The sequence below is a fragment of the Staurois parvus genome, unplaced genomic scaffold, assembly GCF_062004578.1.
Source record: "Staurois parvus isolate SC_StPar_1 unplaced genomic scaffold, SC_StPar_1.0 ptg000542l, whole genome shotgun sequence".
In the NCBI taxonomy this organism is placed as follows: Eukaryota; Metazoa; Chordata; class Amphibia; order Anura; family Ranidae; genus Staurois; species Staurois parvus.
Window position 1 is genome coordinate 247,516 of NW_028318338.1, and position 21,375 is coordinate 268,890.

Genomic DNA, 21,375 nt, shown 5'->3' on the forward strand with positions numbered 1-21,375 from the left:
CCCACTTCCTTACTCCTCCTCTATGCCCAGTAACTTAAAAAGTACAGTGGGTGGGATGTCACATCTTGATTGATGGAGGCACCACCTCCCAAAAATCATGTGGCCACAGGCTTTAGTGGGGGGTGCATGTGATCAGCACAGAGCCAGTGCTGTCCAGAGGGTCATGGGTCATGCAGCCTCTGCATGAAGGAAACTCAGAAGAATGAAAACTCTTCCTAGAAGTTGAACTAGCACTCGGCCGGACATAGAAACCAGTCACGTAACAGCTGTAAGTAGCTGCTGAGAAAAGGGAACACTGCGTATAGAAAAATAACTTTGTTTTTTTGAAGCTGAACTAGACTGAACTAGACTGACTATTTTCAGCCAGACTAACTAATTATGTAACATGTAAAGATTATCAGAAATATTAGTGATTGTGTTTATATATACTTTAAAGGAGAAGTTCACCTTTTGTAACATGTTACACCCATATTCAGGGTGTAACATGTTAAAGATGCACCAGCCTCTGCACCCCCTTCAGATCCCTCATTTTGACAGTGAGTGGGGGATCTTCAATCTATATGAAAAAAAAAAATAAAAACCCACAGCTATGCATGGCTCTGCCCACCCAGCCACGGCATTCATTCACAGTGCTCTGTGAATACAAAAAAATACAAGTACTGACAGACTTTGCAACGGTCAGCGTGTAGTTCTCAATGAACTATCAGGACGCTGCTGAGCACTCTAGGTAGTTCATTGAGTTTCCGATCAGAGTGCAACTGCCTGCCTGTATCTGAGGTAGAGGCAGACAGCTACACAGACAGTCTGCAGGACCATAGCATTACACCCACAATCTGCTGAAAATAAAAAAAAATAATAATAAAAGCATATTTTTTCACTTACAAACAAAATGTGCATTTATTATTTTTTTTTGTACTTATCCTTTAAAGCATGACTGAATGACAGGTGGAATTTGAGCAAAGCTCTTGGTACATGAATGATCAGAGTGAAATTTTTAGAGTAAAGCACTATACATGCAATTATTAAATACCTTATACATGTGTGCTTACATTGTAAAACTTACCAGTCTGAATGCATAAACGGAGCAACAAGTGAATGGAGTATGCAGCCAGCAATGCCACTATCAACAGCAGGATACTAGAAAAGAATAAACAAGACACTTTAACTAGCCATTTTAAAACAAGAGATGGGGAGAGCCCATGTAGCAGTTTAATTGAAGCGGTGGAGTGGTATCAAGCTCACTTTTTGTTAGACAAGCAGGTTTTGGAAGTAGATTGTGGTGCAGTATTACATCCAACACTGCCACAGCATGTAAAATTGAATGCAATGATTATAATATGTAGTCGTTAATTCCTACTTGCCCATTAGACTTTTCTTGGCTAAGGATATAGATCCTGGAAGTAAAGAGAGTAGGGAAAGTTGCAGAGATCTTTGACGTGAGATGAGGTTAGGTGATCATATGTGTCAGACCAGAAGACCATATACAGTGGGGCAAAAAAGTATTTAGTCAGCTACCAATTGTGCAAGTTCTCCCACTTAAAAAGATGAGAGAGGCCTGTAATTGGCATCATAGGTAGACCTCAACTATGAGAGACAACCTTGGCGTCAGCGGGAGGAATAGTGCCCCATCCTTGGCGTCAGCGGGAGGAATAGTGCCCCATCCTTGGCGTCAGCGGGAGGAATAGTGCCCCATCCTTGGCGTCAGCGGGAGGAATAGTGCCCCATCCTTGGCGTCAGCGGGAGGAATAGTGCCCCATCCTTGGCGTCAGCGGGAGGAATAGTGCCCCATCCTTGGCGTCAGCGGGAGGAATAGTGCCCCATCCTTGGCGTCAGCGGGAGGAATAGTGCTCCATCATTGGTGTCAGTGGGAAGAATAATGCCCCATTATTGGTGTCAGTGGAAGAAATAGTGCCCCATTGTTGGTGTCAGTGGAGGGAACTATGCCCCACTGTTGCTGATGCTGGGGGGAATAATGCCCCAAGGGCCAGATAAAAGCAAGCAAAGAGCTAGATAAAAGCAAGCAAGGGGCCGCATCTGGTCCCCGGGCCACAGTTTGGAGACCGCTGTATTAAAGTGTTTAGTAAAATCCGACTTTATATACAGTAAAGCATGCTTGTTACACCCACTGTGGAACCTAAGAGGTTAATCATCTGCACTGTGTAAAAAGGCTGTTTGAGCCTGTCTTCTTTAATCCTCCCCTTCTTACAGTCCCCAATGCATCTGCTGATAGAACAGAGCCTTGGGAGCAAGCTGCACATGCTCCATTTGGTGTGTATTGCTAGAGGTTTTCTTTGTGAAAAAGTAAATGTGATCGGCACAGGGCAATCAGCGCTGTCCAAAGGGTCAGGGGTTATGCAGTTTCAGGACAGTCAAAGGAGAATGAAAACACCTCCTACAAGATTTACCACTGTTTGGCCGGACACTGATAGAAGTCCCAAGACTGCTGATGAGAAAAGGTTTTTAGGAGTTTATATTTACTAAAATAATTGAATGTTCTGTGTACTGTGGGAGACCAGATATAGTGAATGTAGGGCCCTGGGTTTAGTAACACTAAGTTGTTTGCTTAAAGCTCATCCCTAACATTGTTTAGCCCAAAACAATATCAATACGCAAAGAACTTAGGCTAGCCACACATGCACAGTTTTCTCTTGTTCAGCCAGCAAGCTGAAGAAAAAAATTGTAATAGATTCCTCATCCATGCTAAACAATGAAGAATCTCCACTGGCAGCTACTGTATTTAAGCAGCAGTGACACCATTGGCTGCTTGAATGCCTGAACAGTGACTATATCTGACAAGATGCAGTCAATAACTGGCCGTCAATTTTCCACCAGACTACTTCCATTTTTTTCAATTTAGGTTTGTTGAGCCGGGTGGTGTTACAAGGCCACCCACAGCTCAAACTTTAGGTGATTCAACAGGAATCGGACGAAATTCGAGCCACGTGTGGCCATCTTTAGTAACATTCTGTTTTCCATAGATTGCAGCACTTAGGGCCAGAAGATGTAAAATGCTCTACTAACCGATGACTTCATTTTTTTCTTGTGTCCCTTGACACTATAAAAGGGAAATTATGGACAACAGAAAGGTAAACTGTGGCTCACAGCTGCTAAAGAGGCTTATTACATTATATGGAATCAGACGCTGTGCCATGCTCACGAAGCAACCACCTGTACGGTTATATAAATGGAAGCCCATACTCATGGGAAACATATCAGTCTTATTCTTGCCTTCCAGATTCACTTTCTGGAAGTTTACAGGTATTTATCAAAAAGGAAATTCAAATCAAAAAGAAAAGTTAAATATACTGTATGTTCTGTAGTTCTCTGTGCATTTAATGTTTAAAGAACTACTTCAGGAAATACTTTGTGTGCTGGCTTACAGTGAGTTGAGCTGAACCCCTTATTTAAGAGTTGACAATTTTACAGAGCACTGGGTGTACCACTATCACTACACTCTTAGCTGTCTGATTGGAGAGATGCAGCTGCTGTGTGCCTGTCTACCCCTCCCTGCGCTGTCCCTTCACAGAAGGCTTTGTACTTTGTGAATGGATTCTGTGGGGGTTGGCTCAAGTGGGTATTACCTTCCGTGGGAAAAAGGCAGTCCCATATGGCAGGTCTTTTCTTAAAAGTCTAAGTTGTAGCCAGTTTTATTCAAAAAGGTTGCATAGCAAATAGAATAAAAAAGAAAAAAAAACCTTGCCATCCAAGCACTAACAAAGTAGAGATTCCTATCTCACAGGTGAAGGACGTCTCTCAGTCACCAACAAAACATTATGCAAACCTTTTCCTTTCTCATACAAAGCAAACTTTCACATCCACAGCTCTCTCTCAGGTATGGCTTCCTGAGTCTCAGGCCAAGAGCAACCTCTTGCTCTAATCCTGCTTTATTTCACCACCTGCTGGTGGTCACAAGAGGAAAGCGAAATCCAGTTCGGAACCAACACTATCAAGCTGGCCTGGAAAACCTGGACCAGATTACATCTTAGTTTCCTACATATAAAAGCATGCAAGGTGATACATAGCACCCCTCAATCACCCCACCTTTCATAGTCAGTTTCCATAACAGGTTTTTGGAAAACGTGCAGGAGCACGAAACGTGTTAGGGAGGATCCTAGCTATTGTGACGTCACACCACTGAGGCCGCATGCAAGGCCAGTGGCCATCTTGCTTTACCAAATACCAGATGTGGAGTTTTCCCAGTGCTCACTGTGTTTCCATCCAGTGGTCTGCGAGATCTGACAAGATGTCCCTGGATACTGTGTGAGAGGCCTGAAAGTTACCTTGCATGCTGAACGTGTGCCAGATGATTTCCAACATCCTTATCCACACCCAGATGACCATGACGGGATACTATTAACACAAATGCGCTTTTAAATTGCGCTTCTGGTGAGTGCAATCACATTATCAGCTCCAAGTCACGGATTTCAACAACACGGATTACATTGTTGCTGGACTTTATAATATATATATATATATATATATATATATCAATAATCACTCAAGTCACTTTATTTCATCAGATTTACATTTATTTATTCACTTTGCCAATACGTCAACTTGGGACGATTCACTCCATATTGTATCACGTATAGCGCTACAAGGCACCTGCACTAATTTCACTTTACTGTTTATCATTATTTTTTAGCGCTGCATAACTGTTTACATATTTATATAGAGGGTAAGAGGTTTCACCTTTATGCAAGCAGCTTGAAACCTAGCGCTCGTTTTCAAGGGACTGGCAGAGTGGCTGCACACGACTCTGCTACTTCGATATCAGAGACACGGAGGTCCAGTGTTGGGGTGCCAGAAAAATAGCTAAATTTTTACTGAGTGCCAAGAGTACAGCTATCAACTGTACATAAAAATGATACATTCACAAGGTTGCATACACCTTAAGAGACTCAACCTATTGTAAGCAAGCACATTCTAAACAGTGAGGCAATTCCTGGTGTTCTTTAGGAACCTCTGAATATAACAGGGCTTATGCTGAAAACAGGAAAACGGGTGGGAGACAGATTTAATTTACTGCCCGATCAGCTGGAGAGAAAGTGATTGCCACAGGTCACTGAATATTTACACTTCTCTGTCCCTTATTAAACAAGCTAACAGTTACATTAAACCTTGAATTAAATACCTGAAGCCAATAATTCCTGTGCTGGCCATTGCAAAAGATAACCCCAGGATTCCACTTCCCATGATGGCATTCATTAAATTGAAAACCGAAAATCCAAATGAGGCTCCGGAGGACGTCCTGTCTTGTGCTTGCTGCAAAACAGTAAAAAAAATGTCAGATTTGTTTGTAAATCTGTTGTTTAAGCTTTATACAAGCAAAACAGACCACAGCTAAGAATACAGACACCTGTCATTGCTGGCCTGACTTGCATTCTCAAGTTGATTGCTTCAATTTTTCTGAGCTCCTGACCTGGGGCATACATGCAGTAAAGGAGTCAGACATTTTTATCTCTAGATTTGTTCCATGTGTGTCCCTCAGTACAGAGGCAAAAGTATCAGCAAAATGTGTAGTACACTTCATTTATTAAAAGTGCGTCTGCACTTACAGTATCGCCTTGGCCTCCCTGCATGGTCCCACAAAATACCTGTTGAGGCTGCTAGTGAAGCCCAGCCAACGCATTTTCCTCTGATAGTGTGACAACAATGCTGTACTGCCCTTGAATTTAGAGCAGACACCACTCTCATGCAGGCTATGCCTGCTTGCACTACAGTGGGATGAAAAAATATTGCAGGGGGAATGGTCACAACTTGTCCTGAACACTGCTTGTATCCTGAACTAGTCCCGACAGGACTGCTTCTGCTGAACCATTCCCTCTGTGAACTGCAGTGTCTGGGAGGGGGAGTATGTGAGACACAAATGAATGAGGCTTTGGCTCAGTCAGGGAAGGTAAAGGAAGGTTTTTGTTTTTTTTTGTGAGACTTGTAAATTACATTACAGTAACTAGATTTGGTACTTGCTTAGATTGTCAGACAGGTGCCATTAGTCGTACATCAATAATGAAAGCTATATTTCCTTTAAAAATGACCATGCCAAGTTTAAAGTAAAGCCAAAATAAAAGGTCCCTGCAATAGAGGAGCATTTGTACTTACCTCTCCAGTGACCTGTGTCACTTCCATGCCAGCACTGAAGTCCGTGTACTGCTATTGATATTCTACAATGTGGTGTAGAATTCTATGCTGTTGTTCCATCCTCTGACCTCTACGTCACTACAGGACTCGGAAGCCCATTCGTACCACTGATTTGTGGTAACACTACGAGTGTTGGTGTGCTGAGGTGCCATTCATTTTGTATAGTACACCAATGCATCTTATTGCATCAAGCTTGTGTACAGTGTTACCAAAAATGCATGAGGTACGATTTTAGAACCAGAGCAATGTTTTTGGCAGCCTATATAAATGAATGGCTGTCTTAAAATAACACCAACAAGGATAACCCTGGTGTGAATGTGCCCCCAGAAGTGTGAATTCTACAATACTCAGGATCACTGGAGACTGATACCAAGTCAAATTCAGGAACGTTCAAAAAGAAGTTCAGGAATAAAAAAACAAAAAGTGTGAACTTATAATAAAATGAATATCTCCTAAACATTAATTATTTAGGAGATATTCTATGGAGCAGCAGCTGGTGACGTCTATGACGCATGCGCTCTGAAGAAACAGCATACCTGTGCAGTTCCTTCAGAGCTCTATGTCACGGCCGTGACTCCCACGCACATGCACGGGAGTGATGTCATTGCGGCACGGCCATTCAAGCAGCTGCAACCCAGGAACCTGGAAGGAAGACCAGGTGAAGATGAAAGCCTCTGCAACAGTGACAGCGTACCGCTGGAGGGCTTTGTCCTCAGGCAAGTCTTTCATAATGTGCTAGTATGCAATGCCTTTACCTTGCAGGGCTTTTTTTTTTTTACCATTTACTACCACTTTGAAGTTGGGATTTCTCCTGAGCCTGGACTGTTTGAGTGATGTCAGCCAATAGCGGACCCACAGGAGAAGCAGGGCCAAAAGAGCTTTGGTGCTACTTCTCCTTAAAGCAGTTGCATTAAAAATTACACACAGTATATTGACTGGGTTGAATTAATACAAAGCCATATTTCTTATATCTCTCTAGAGTTCAGCTTTAACGTAATCTCTGATGCTCCAGCATCTCAAGTCAGTATATCATCGTTAAAATAAAATAAATAAATCACAGAGACTGTAATTCATTCATACAGTCAAAAATGTAGCACCACTATGTCAAACTAAGGGAATCTGCACCCCAGAGCAGAGGATGATTAGCCAGAGCTTTTTTAAAAGGTTTCAGCAGACATAAGCAGGGACTGGACAAATTTCAATCCATGTATGGGCAGGCTGATTAGATTGACTTGGGTACAACCAGCTTGTTGGATTTTCTGTATGAGATTACTGCCAGCAACTATAGAATCTAGCAAAAACCATTGTATTCTGCCAGCCGAGAAGGCCAGCCTCCCCGCCAGTAGAACAAAACAGAGCTGCGGAAGGGATTCCCCCATCAACACTGACTGACACCCATGATTGAAGGAAAGAGAAACGCATCATCTATGGCAGGGGTCCTCAAACTTTTTAAACAGGGGCCACCGACCTTCACACCGTTGGGGGGCCGGACTATAGTTTGAAAAAAATATGAACACATTCCTGTGCACACCGCAGATATCTTATTTATAGTGCAAAAAAACAATACAATATTTAAAATGCCCTGGACACTGTAATGCACTGGACACCAAAAATGTCCTGTACACTGTAATGCACTGGACACCACAATTCATGTACCTGGTGTGCTCTCCTCCTCCTCTCCTGTTGCTCCTCTGGCTGCAGAGGGTGAAATCGAAGGGTGAGTCTTCACCAGGCTACCGCTCGTTGGGTCCTCACGGCCGAGGACCCAGCGAGCAGTCTAGCCATTTGCCGGCGTGACTTTTATTTTCTTATTTGTTCGGGCAGGCTGGGTAAATGACTTTGGCGGGCCGTATCTGGCCCGTGGGCCGTAGTTTGAGGACCCCTGATCTATGGGCTGTAATTGGATTGAATCTTTGCATAATCATGTGCATATAAATATACAGGGATTTTTTTTTTCACACGATCGGACATCTTTATTGTGAACATATTCAAATCCTTCAGTAAATCAGCCTGTCTCTATCTACCTGCCTGAGTTGATTAGAATAGAAAGGATGGTTGTGGTAGGCCTTGAAATGATGGTTAGAGCTAAAAGAGATTGCACGATCAGATTGAAAGGCGCATGGCAAGCTTTAATCAATCACTGTGCATTCTGTTACTAATAAACAATCCAGTATAAGATATTATTTTTGCAAAAAAGCTGTACAAATACTAAGAGGAGATTTATCAAGTGAGATGCTGACAAACTCAGACACCCGTCTAGGGCAAATCCAGACAACTTTAATTTAGCAAAGGCCTTACGATGATGGCTTGCAATCTAGCTGGCTGCAACAGTTTTACCAATCTTTCACTTACAAACACACATATCTATGAAGTGGTCATTCGCATGTTTTGTTGGTACAGTGATAGATCTCAGCAGCAGAAAGAAATTTATGACTCGGGTTGTAACCTGACAGCCGTGAGTCAGGATTCCTCCATAAACCCCATTTAGAAAGGAAGAAGGAAATCGAAGGATTTCTTTTGTGTAACCCACATGACTAAAAATGAGAGAAATATTACAGTGTATGGCCAGCTTAAGGATTCATTCATACTTAGTGCACCAGACCCATAGGAAATGAATGGGCAGAGGCAATGGGGGTTATTTATTAAAACTGATCTGTATTTTAAAACAAAAAAACAGAAATGTGCTAAAAACATACTATCATGTGGAAGGAAAGCATTGAGCAGGTAGGTTTTTTTTTTTTTTTATAGCAGAGGAGATATACTTAAGTCTCTTCCGAAAGAAAACAAAAACAAACAGTACCTACCTGCTTGCAATCTTCTCTAGAACATATGTTCTTGGTATGCCTCGGTGCCAGTAAAAACTACCCTAAACATGCAAGGGCGCCAGGTTAATCAAGATGGTAGAAGATCCCGAACCCAAAAGAAGACCAGGGGAGGATGGCAGCATGGACAAGGAAGTGAGGGGAGGCCAGGATTATTTAAGGATGGACCGCCATTGCTGTGGTGCACTACAGCATGTGCGTTAACGTTTTGTGATGAGGCAGCCTATTTAAATTAAATGAGGAATCAATGCAGTGCAATGAAGGTTTTAATGTACCTATACCCGTACACAGCACAATAAAATGCACAGAGGGTTTACACCTGTGCATTCTGGGGAGCTAAAATACATCTGCACTGCATAAATGTGCTGGGGTGTTATTCAAATTAAAATGGAACTGCACTGCATCTGAACACTGCAAACCAAAAATGCTATTTAATTCATTTTTAATATTCAAAGCAAACGCCCCCATTCATCTATGTCTCCCTCTTCATCCCTCCTATCCCTCTTGTATTGAATTGTATTGTTGCTGTATTGTCTCCCGTTATATTGTAAAGTGCTGAGAAAACTGTCCGTGCTATATAAATCCTGTATAATAATAATAATGTCTCAATGCTTTATTTTGCTAAGAAATCATTTGAAAACCACCCCCTGGCATTTCTGGCCATGTCCATTTGGAGTAAGGGCAGATGATTCATGTAGCATTCAATTCCTGGATTTCATCTGCCCTTGGTTCAGGCATAGGCTGAGCTTAGAACCTTCCCTCCCCTCCTGAAGACTCCTGGGATGTGTGACATCATTTTCTGAAGAAATGTACAAAAAAAAAAAAAAAGTTTAAAACAAGTAAACATGATATACTTTCCTAAATATTTACTAATGCTAGCAGCATAGGGATTAAAAATAGTCCATGTTGATTGAGAGAGGGAAGTTCCACGTTAAATACAGATAGCCATGCAATATAGTAATGCATGTTACCACAACACAATAGTGTGAATCCATCCTTAGATATTTCACATTTGCAAACTTGTCAGAACCACATCCCAGCCCTTCTACATTCTGTTACGTAGCAGAAACTACACAGATTACTGCATTCCTTCTACCAGGTTACAGATGACAAGTATCTTGAGTATTTCATTTGTTATTTAGCACCAGGAAACCATCAGAAGGTGCGGCCGCCATAAACAAATGCAAAGTGAAAATTCCTCCATGGCTGTACTGTAGCAAACACTACCGGATCATCTTCAACTATCTTGTGGTTGGAGCAGGGTGGATTTGATTTAAATCACTAATGAAAAGGCTAGTTTTAAATCATAATCTTTAACCACTTGCCCTCCAGAGGATTTACCCCCCCCCCCCCTCCTTCCTGACCAGGCCATTGTTTGCGTTACGGCACTGTGTTATTTTAACTGACAATTGAGCAGTCATGCAATGCTGCACCCAAATTAAATTTATGTCCTTTTTTTCCCCCACGAATACAGCTTTCTTTCAGTGGCATTTGATTGCCTGTGCAGTTTTATATTTTTGCGCTATAAAAAAAAAAGTCCGACAATTTTGACAAAAAACCATTTTGTTATTAAACATATCCAGTAAAAATGTTTTTTAAAAAATCAAAATTTCATCAAATTCAGGCCAAAATGTATTCTGCTACATGTCTTTGCTGAAGAAAAAAATCCCAATACGTGTAAATTAATTGGTTTACGTGAAAGTTATAGCGTTTACAAATGGCGGTATAGATATTGGGCTTTTTTTTTAATTTTACACTAGTAATGGCGGCGATCAGCGACTCAGTGGCACTGGGGCGGGCATTCTGACACTGAGGGGAACTGACTTGGTGTCACTGACATCCCCAGTGGCACCAATACAGCGATCAGTGCTAATAAAAAGCACTGACACTGTACTGTACTAATGGTACTGGGCAGTAAGGGGCTAACATTTGGAGGCGATCAAGGGTTAACTGTGTGCCATTTTACATGATGTTCTGTGTTTGTGCTTCACTGTAAGTACACTGCTTTGCACGGCTGTGCACAGGAGCTGACAGGGAAGAGAACTGTTTTGTTTAGTAACAGTTTTCTCCCCCGTCGGAGATCCTCGTCAATCAATGGGCACCAGCGTGTAATCACTGGCCAGGATGCGGTGATTGACAGCCGCAGCCACCAATGGCGGCGTGGGTAGGGCGCACGCACGCCCCCTACACGGAAATGCAAAATCACGCATATATACGTGATTTTGCGCACTGCTGCCACCCTGTAGCGGTATTTCTGCTATGGGGCGGCTCTAAAGCAGTTAAAGAGCAACTGTCATCTCTGACCCCCAGCGTCTCCTTCTCTGACCCGCTGTTGACTCACCGACAGTCCCATTCACTTTAATGGGGCGGCTGGATATGCTGCAGTGACACAACAAGGTGAGAGACGTGGTGATGCCCGCTAACAGGTGCTGCCATGATGGTTCTAAAATGACAGGTGCTCTTTAAATGTAAGGAATCCGACTCATTCTTGCTGGTAACACAGCGATATCAGAACCGACTTTAGGTTAATAGATTAATCACACATAGTTGGAGAACTACTCAAATTTATTCATGTATTTTTCATGGTTACTGTGAAATTGTGTGAATGCATCAATGCAGTGCATGTTATCACAGCTTGCAGAGCTTGGATTCATTGAATGAGTTTACCAAAAATGTAAATATTGCAGAATATACAGCCTCATGCTACATAACTAAGCTCCATTTCATACTGAATAAACTATATTACTCATGTATCTTAAATAAAAAACTATATTTATATAGATTTTTATCCACCCTGGGTTGGAGTGTCTATTTCTCTCTATTGCAGATCAAAGTACTGCATTAAAAGGGAGCTCCAGCACACAGCCTGTGATTGACAGCTTTGTTCCTGTGTGTTGTGTAAAGGGGAGTGTTCTTTTTACCTCAAATCAGCCCTCACAGATCCCCTCACTGAGATCTGAAGAGTGTAGCTTCATCTCCCCCACACTCTGCTTTATGAGAACTCAGACAAGAGGCCTGCTGATAAAACAGGTACAGCCTATGTAGTAGGATTTGTTTCATCTCTGAAATGAAAGGAGATGAAAGGGCTGCATGCTTTTCCATTCTTCTGTACCTAAATATGAGGGATCTGAGGTAGCCTAAAGTAAAAGGATAATTCCATTGACAACCGGCCACACAGAGCCATCATGGGTCTGCCACAATCCACTGTAAAAAACATCTGTCCCGTTGAGCTCTAATTCAGCAGCACATCTGCTCACAGAATGGAGCGCAGCAGCACCATGTGTAAGAAGCCTTAAGACATGAATTGTTAAGGAAGATTTGTTTATAGCAACTGGGGGGTTGTTTAAATGCAGATGAAATGCAGCAGGTGAGTCCAGTTAAAGTACTTGTGATGGTCTTCACCAAGGCTCAATAGGTAGGAAGTCAACTACAATCCCAAAAGCTATGCAAAACAGAGCCAGGAATTTGTTTTACATCATTATGCAGAATGTAACAAATAGGTGCTGGAATTTACAAAGGTGGACAGGAGAACCCAAAATCTCCAGGCAGAAACACCAATTTTGGATGGACTGATCGAAGCAAAACAAATAATCTCATAGTCGCTCTCGTTCTCTCTCTCATATTATCTCTCTCTCGAAAAATATTATGCTGGATATCTATACTGATATGGACTGGGTAATGTGTTAGAAATGTAAGGATGCCCCATCGTTTGATGGAAATGAAAATTATCAACCTACAGAGCACTGAATTCAAAGACACCCCAAAAATCAAAGTGAAAAAAGTATGCAGCAAGCTAGTCCATTTTGCTGAAATTTCATTGCAGAAACTCAAAAATGGTACTCAGAAGTCTGTATGGCCCCCACATGCTTGTATGCAATGTCGAGGCATGCTCCTAATGAGACGATGGATGGTGTCCTGGGGTATTTCCTCCCAGATCTGGACCAGGGCATCACTGAGCTCCTGGACAATCTGAGGTGCAACCTGACATCGTCGAATGGACCAAAACATTATATCCCAGAGGTGTTCTATTGAATTTAGGTCAGGCGAGCGTGGGGGCCATCCAATTGTACCAATACCTTCATCCTCCAGGAACTGCCTGCATACTCTCACCACATGAGGCCGGGCATGATCATGCACCAGAAGGAATCCAGGACCCACTGCACCAGCATAGGATCTGACAATGGGTGCACTGATTTCATCCCGATACCTAATGGCAGTCAAGGTGCCATTGTCTAGCCCAGTGTTTCTCAACCGGGGTTCCGTGGAACCCTATGGTTCCATGAGAAGTCCCCATGGGTTCCGTCGCAAATCATCATTGTGGCGGATGTATACCACCCAATGTTGTTTCTAGTAGCATTGTTAATGCCCGCTGACAGCCAGTACTGTCAAAGCGCATTCATACCCGATGCCTCCTCTGTAGTCCTGGCTTCTGAGAACTCGGAGGCGCCGGAAGTACTGCACAGAGTGGGAGCTGAAGGGGAAGGTGTTCCTTTCTATGGCAACGCTGATCGCAAGATGGTGGGAGGGAGCACAAGGCGTGAGCCCATGGATCACAAGGGGAGATTCCTTGATGACTGTGTAGTGGTGCCATGCAGAGTGTAGGGAAGGGGGTGCACTGTGTGTGTGTAGGGCAGCAGTTAATACAGACTGGAGGTGGAGCAGAGAGAAAGGAGCACATGGGTAAAGCAGGTGGTGACATCCAGTGTTTGGCAGCAGTGATGCAGACTGAAGAAAGGGGAAGCACACAGTTAGATGAGACTCAGTGTAGCAGGAGGTGAGATTATACTAGCCTTAGGTTATACCATAACTGTACATAAAGCTATTATGATCTTACCTCCTGCTACATTCAGTCTCATCCAGCCATGTGCCCCTGCCTTCTGCTCCCCCTCTCTGCAGTCTGCATTCAGCACTGCTGCCATACAGTGGATGTCACCTCCTGCTACATTAATCCATGTGCTCCCACTCTCTGCTTCTCTCCTCCAGTCACTGCTGTCATACATAAGATGTCACCTCCTGATCCAGCCATGTGTTCCCACTCTCTGCACTCCACTCGATGCCACAGGAACCACAACTACAGATGAGGCATCCAGTATCAATGCACACGGTCAGTGCGTATTAAAACATTGGGTGGATGTACATCCGCCACAATATTGATCTGCAATGGAACCCCATGTGAGAAACCCTGTGTTATGGATTTGCAGAGCTCTGCAGGGAAGCATACTGTTATTTACTCCACTCTTCTGTCTGTCCCAATGTAATATCAACTGGGATGGACGAGAGGAAGGCTAGTGGAGATCAAGGAAAAAAGGCATATAACAACAACTGCTTCACTGCACTGCCCTGCATTTGATTTGAATTTTTGTTATATCTACAGCTCGCTGATTAGATCCAATATTCCGTGTTCTGTAGATCTATAAATTTTTTCAGGGGTTCCCAGAGATCTCAAACTTTTTGCTAAGGGTTCCTCCAACGAAAAAAGGGTGAGAAACACTGGTCTAGCCTGTAGAGGTCTGTGCATCCCTCCATGGATATGCCTCCCCAGACCATCACTGACCCACCACCAAACCGGTTATGCTAAATGATGTTACAGGCAGCATAACTTCCTCCACAGCTTCTCCAGACCCTTTCATGTCTGTCACATGTACTCAGGGTGAACCTGCTCTCATATGTGAAAAGCACAGGGTGACAGAGACAGACCTGCCAATTCAGGTGTTCAATGGCAAATGCCAATTGAGATCTATGGTGCCAGGCAGTGAGCACAGGGCACACTAGAGGATGTCGGGTCCTCAGACTTCATGATGGTGGCCTGTTTCTGATTGTTTGGTCAGAGACATTCACACCAGTGGCCTGCTGGAGGTCATTTTGTAGGGCTATGGCAGTGCTCATCCTATCCTTCCTTGCACAAAGGAGCAGATACCGGTCCTGCTGATGAGTTAAGGACCTTCTACAGCCCTGTCCAGCTCTCCTAGAGTCCTGTCTCCTGGAATCTCCTCCTTGCTCTTGAGACTGTGCTGGGAGACACAGCAAACCTTCTGGCAATGGCACGTACTGAAGAGCCATCCTGAAGGAGTTTGACTGCCTGTGCAACCTCTGCAGGGTCCAGGTATCGCCTCATGCTACTGGTAGTGTCATTGACCCTAGCCAAATGAAAAACTAGTGAAAAAGTCTGAAAGGATGAGTAGGGGAAAAAAAGGTCAGTGGCCTCCACATGTAAAACTATTCCTGTTTATGGAGTCGTCTCACTGTTGCCCCTCTAGTGCATCTGTTGTTAATCAGTTTCAGTTGCTTTGGTGTTAATGAAATTGACAACCCCCCCCCCCCCCCCGCTACTTAACTGACCAGACCAATATCCCAGGAGTTTAATTGACTTGATGCTATACTCTGATTAAAAAGCGTTCCTTTATCCTTCATTTAAGCACTCTGTGTGTGTATATTTATTTATTTATTTATTATGTGTCACTGTGAAAATATAGGGAAATGTGACACAGGATTCGCATTCAAGGTAAATATGACGTTACAGACTGGTTTTTCTGGGTAGAGAAAGCTGCAGATTTGGCTCTCTCTGGATTCTGCATTTCTGAATCAGAACATTCAATCCTGTGGCCGGGTTTTGCTAGACTCCTACAACCTGAGTACACAGATGTGCGTTGTCATTATATACTCAGGTCTGAGAATGGCTCCCAGTGGGGGAGAAGGAAGGCCTCACTTGAGGGGTCAGAAAACCCAGCTGGAAACCAAGAGACAGAGGTCTCAGTTTCAGGAGTCAGCTCAGCTCCTATCAGGGTGTCAGGCGAACCCCAATTCATAGGCCAGAGGTGGGCCATGCAGTAGGGCACTCCGACTAAAGGCTAGAGAGCCAAGTATCCAGGAGAGCTTGACAACACAATATGAGAGACTGGTAAGAGGAGTAGCATAGTACTGCCATTGACACTAAGTAAGCTGATAAGCCAGGGGGCTCAGCATGTTCCAGTGTGTGTGTTTCTGCTGAAGTTGGAGAAGATTCATTACATGGGAAATCATTCATTTGTGAACTTTTGCTTTCTTTTAAATAAAAGTGGGCTACCAAGCCCAGGGTGGATAAAAATCAATGATTTAAATAAAAAAAAAAATCAAAATCGGATTTTTTTTTTTATTTAAATCGGATTTTTTTTAAATAAAATGCTTTTTGAGGAAAATATATTACCATCCAAAGGTTATTCCATCATGAAATAAAGATTAGTTTTTTAATTATGTAGAATAAGGCTGTATATGTTTAATTTTTTTGGTAAATAAATTCCATTAATCCATTCACAATGTCATGCTCTTTCAGAGGTTTTTGATAATATCTTGTAGGCAGAGAAACTGCCCAATAATCTTACACAGATGCTTGGTTTACTTTTGCAGTTCTCAAAACTGAATTTGACTCAGCGGAGATCACATGCCTCTTCTTCACAGCAAAAATGTTATAACATGAACAGAGTTAAGAAAAAGACCTTCATCCTAACTTCTACAAACCTATGAATACAGAATCAACCCCTTCAGTGCTAAATTTCAAGAAGTTCAGTGAATAGAATAGAAACAATATTTTTCAGATTGTTTGGAGTGGAATAGATCTGCACAAGAAGAAAGTGAAGCTAAGTGTGAGGAGGAAGGGCTGACAGTCTAAGTTTCTTAAAATATGTATATTTTGTTTAGCCAAATTAGTTAACAAACATGGATGTTTTGTTTAAGCAAATAACATATGCTGGAATGTTATTGTTTCAGTTGAATAAATCTATTTAAATTATTATTAAGGTAATGATTATTTTTCTCCTTCCTAAATACAACAGAAAAGTTGTCCAAATATGATTAACCTATTAAACTGGGGATAAAAAAACTAATATGAAAAGTTGTTATTCTAAAAATCTTCATCTACTTGCATATTAAAGTTATACCAGCAAGAATTAGTCTTTATGTAGAAAACTATGATTTAAATCAAGCCTTACTGACTAGTGATTTAAATCAGTTTGATTTAAATCAAATCCACCCTGACCAAGCCCTTAAAAATAGTTCCTGTCTGCCATGGACTCACTAAAATAATGCATCTACAATTTATTTTACAAGCATCTATCTTTTTTTTTTCACAAGCATTTAGGAAAAGACAACATGGACACCAATGCCAAAATAAGTAGCTTATTCCCATTTCCTAACAGGTCAACCTTGCAAAGTTGCTTTGTCATCAGGGAAGTGATAAGAATTCTGCTTCACTTGGCTAAAAATTTCTGTTTGCCCATTGACATTCGAAACACTGAATTCTGCAGACAAATGTGGTACATTGTACAACGGTTTATCTGGATAAATCACTTCATAATACTTGTATCACCTTGATGGCATGCCAGAATAGGAACAATCACCATGACAAAATCAAAACTGATTTACATCATACAGAAGCATGTGATGTTCAGGGGGTGGACAAATAACGATTCCGCCAAATTGGAGCAAACATCTGCACAGCATAACGAGGGTCTATTGCTTGACACCTGGACTATTTTTGACTTCAACGTAATGATCACTTCCTCTTTGTAAACATGTCAGATGATTGCAGTAAAAAGTGACTCAGCTGATGTCTACTCTGTGAGCTATTTCACTATTTGACCAACATATGTCTTTAAAAGAATCCTGTAACAAGAACAATATGGAAGATGCTAATGCTCACCATCTATCTCTAGCTTCAGTTCTTTGAGTTGTTGGCCGGGAGCAAGCATACAGCAGTGCGGATTCCCAAAATGGTTTCAGTACCTCAGAAAGCATGTAAGGCATTGGCAACATGACAGCCAGGTGACTAGCATTTTCATGTCAATGATGACAGATTGCATATTTTGCTTAAAGTGTCTGTCTGGACAATTTAAAAAAACATGTTCAGGACTGTTCTGCAATACACGCACTTTTCTCCGTGTATGCTGTCTTTCAAAAAGCTGCAAGTACAGAAAAATACCCAATAATCTACCTGAAATCCAGTGAGCTCCTGACTTCCCATTTAAGTGGAAAATGCACCTGCTGCACTGAAATGCCAAGCAGATTTGGCAGTCCTCCCTGAATTCTCCTCTGCTGGACTACAGAACATTTCCCCTTATTTTATGGAGATCAGCAGAGAGGTTCTGTAGTACAGCAGAGAAGCACTAAGGCAGGACTGACAACACAGCTCCGTGCAGCAGAGGCAGCAGGGTAGAGCAACCGATATTTACTGTACTTGCAGAACTTTCTGAAGAGACAAAAACATGGAAAAGTGAATGTACTGCACATGCAGTGAATATTTTTTTCCCAGTCAAAATGCTACACATTTTGGCTGTCCAGGCAAGTTTCTTTTTTACTATATGCTGCCTCATCTATAGTGTACCCACACTGAACCCATGGAAGAATAACAAAGCAAACTTTGGGCAGTAGCATTCGCAATCAGTGGCAAGGGTAGAGTTAGTCTGGGGTCGGCAACCCATTGATGGAGATCTACCCACCACCCACCCCCGTCCCCTTATTGCTAACTCTGCGCCGCTCTCCCTCATAGTTGTACATGCACATGCTAAGCTAATCCTGAGCGGCAGAGGCAGCCTCGCATATGTGTGGGTGCCGGGCATAGCAAGCTTCTGAAATAGCTTGGGCTCTTCCGAGCTCTTCCATTGTGTGCAGTGCATGCTTCCCCACCAACCCTGCTCTCCAAATCCAAGGCACTTACGAGTGATATCATGTGAGAGGAGTGCCAGCGGGATCAGAACTTGCAGCTCTGTCATGCATAAGGAAAGAACTTCTGTGCCACCCTGACACCTCAGCCCTGATGACTCCTGTGTAGGATGCCCTCTTGAGACCACAAATACCATGCCCTCCTGACCCCCCAGTACTGTGCCCTCCTGACCCCCCCCCAGTACCAAACCATCCTAACTCCCTCAACACTGTGCCCTCCTGACCTCCCAGCACCATTCCCTCAGCACCATGCCCTCCAAGCCCCCAAGAATTGTGTCCTCCTGAACTTCCTGCATCGTATCCACCTGACCCCCCCAGTACTGTACCATACACCCCTAATCCCCCAGTATTGTACCCCCCTGCCCCCCCCCCCCAGTACCATATCCTCCTGACCCCTTGTTCCCTGCCCAGCTCAGGGAGGAAAAATAAAAACAGCCGTAAATGGTACAGCAGGGAAATATAAGGAATATGAAATGATGGGTATACATATTCTTTAATGCTGACAGACGGTATCGTATATCATACCTTACATGTTTTATTTTGGCCATAATTACAATTTAAAAATGTAAATCTTCTAACAGTTACATAAAACAGTCACTGAGGAAGTTTAAATCACTCCACAGTTAAACAGACTCAGTTCCAGGTCACAGTGTCACATGGCATGTGATTCGCACCTCCACACATCTCAGCACATTTCAGCTGAAAAAGCACCGACAAACACAGGTGTCACCATTATTATAATACAGTATTTATATAGCACCAATGGGTAGGCTCATTAGGGCTTGTTTACAAGAGCATTGACCTCTGAAGAGCAATCTGAGTTAATCACTTTTCAGGGGGCAATATATTGCTTTTTCACCACCTTTTTTTAACTCCAAAAAAGGTCTGCACTGTCCTGTATGTATTCATTGCATGTGGTTGCAGGGTGGCCCCGGCCAAACATAATAAGGGGAGTAATTTTTGCAGCACTTTACATTACAGCTGTGGCATGTGCATAGCCCACATGTCTGTCTTTGCATTTTGGAAGGGGGGAGGGTGGCAAAAATGCACCCCAGCCATCTATTTTTATCATTCCCCCAGCTGAAAGTGTGCACAAAGCCCCAGTGATGGGGACGGCACCATCCCCGACAAACAGGGGCGGCACCATCCCCCGACAGACAAGGGCGGCACCATGCTGAGTGTCATAGCCTGTGACCATTGTCCCCACCTGGGTCCTAGTCCACTGTCGTGGCCAGTAAACATGAGGCTTGTTACCAATGACACTTCCAGGGTAGAGATGAGGAGGATGGAATATCTCCTAGAAAAGGTGCAGACATACCTGTACAGAGGAGATCACCTGACAGGTGCTGCACAAGGTTAGCCACGCCCTATACAATGTGATTGGACAATCTCCATTAGATCTGCCATTAACTATGTAGTACAATGGTCTGCCTGATTTAAAACTATTGAGCTTGGTGTGACCCCAAACTAAAATTTTGGATGCCATTCAGGCTGTAAGGATCCGAATCAACAACAGCCAACCACTGGCAAGGGCAGAGCTCACCCTGGCTCCAGACAGCAATGTAGAGGGAAGATGTCCATAGGAGCCGCACATCTCTGCACACCCCAAGTAAGAACGCGTAACAGCCTCACCTTGGGCTCCAGCCAGGCCACGCCCCCAACACGTTTCACTCCACCCCTGGAGCTCAATCCTGGGGATCACAAGTGTGATGGAGGTGAATGGTGAGCTCACACCACAACATGCGGCTTCACAGCACATTCATCTCAAGAACCGCACAGGACGGCACAAACAATACAGCAGTTGTGATTTAAAAGCGTGCAAATCCATGCATTTCGGTGGCTGAAAACTCACAGGCATTGGCTAGATGCGTTGGGGTGACATTACCCATTACTGGCATCTGCAGACACAAGTGCATTCCCACAGACACACATATCCTGCATTGTGACTGGAAAAGTGTTCAGGAAATGTGCTACGGTTGTCACCTCACCCCTTTACACCTGAACACATTCATTCCACAGATTCTGGGGCTGCTTATGGTGCCAATTCAACTCATCTGCATGAAATCAGCCCCAGAACCTGTGGAATTAATGTGTGTTCAGGTGTAAAGGGGTGAGGCGACAACCCTACAACGGGCGGATGTACAAAAAGATTGTCCAATCAGATTGTATGTGGTGTATGGCCAGGAGAAGTCCGCTCATTCAGCCTGGCTCTGTGGAATAGGAAGGGAGGTGGACTTACGTGGCCTCCCAGCAGAGGAGCGCTCTCATCCTGGGCTGACACCCGGTGTCCATACTCCGTATTGATGCTGTAGTCGGCGTTGGACATTGTGCTGAGCGGAGGGAGCTCAGTAATCCTGCCCGACCATGGACATCACACTGCTCAGCACTGTGTCGGGTCACATGACCCTCCCGAAGCCGCTTCCTGTTTACTGGGCTCGTCATGTGACACCGGCCCAGCATGCTTCCCACGTCACTCGGCTGCTCACACTGCCTGTAGTCGCCGGATGATGACGTAAACTTGGCATGGTGAAGAAGCATGAGGTGAGGAGCCGACGGAGCTGACCTGGGGTGGGGGGCAGGCGGCAATTCCCAGCATGCTCTGCTACACACCAGAGGAAGGGACGAGGCTGGAGCTCTAGAGGGCCACATGTATGGCAGTGGATACAATTCCTGGGTCTGTAGACGGAGAGTAGGGGATGGACAGAGCCAGTGTCAGGAC

General features: G+C 43.6%; 2 protein-coding genes across 3 annotated transcripts in view; one reads left to right on the plus strand and one right to left on the minus strand.

Moving 5' to 3' along the window:
* SLC38A6 (solute carrier family 38 member 6) overlaps window positions 1-21,114 on the minus strand; it is a 105,838-nt gene extending 84,724 nt beyond the window's left edge. The window contains exons 1-3 of one of the 2 annotated variants that reach the window (XR_016315038.1): window positions 20,896-21,114; window positions 5,135-5,265; window positions 1,064-1,137 (exon numbers count right to left, since the gene is read on the minus strand). Coding sequence is in view for 1 of the 2 variants with exons in the window: in XM_089690766.1 (XP_089546892.1) it covers window positions 1,064-1,137; window positions 5,135-5,265; window positions 20,896-20,982 (292 nt within the window). In the remaining variant the exon portion in view is untranslated. The remainder of the gene's footprint in view (window positions 1-1,063; window positions 1,138-5,134; window positions 5,266-20,895) is intronic. The other variant, XM_089690766.1, reaches the window with a different exon arrangement.
* TRMT5 (tRNA methyltransferase 5) overlaps window positions 20,969-21,375 on the plus strand; it is a 32,217-nt gene continuing 31,810 nt past the window's right edge. The window contains exon 1 of the mRNA XM_089690765.1: window positions 20,969-21,197. Within this exon, the coding sequence (XP_089546891.1) occupies window positions 21,193-21,197 (5 nt within the window). The 5' untranslated portion in view covers window positions 20,969-21,192. The remainder of the gene's footprint in view (window positions 21,198-21,375) is intronic.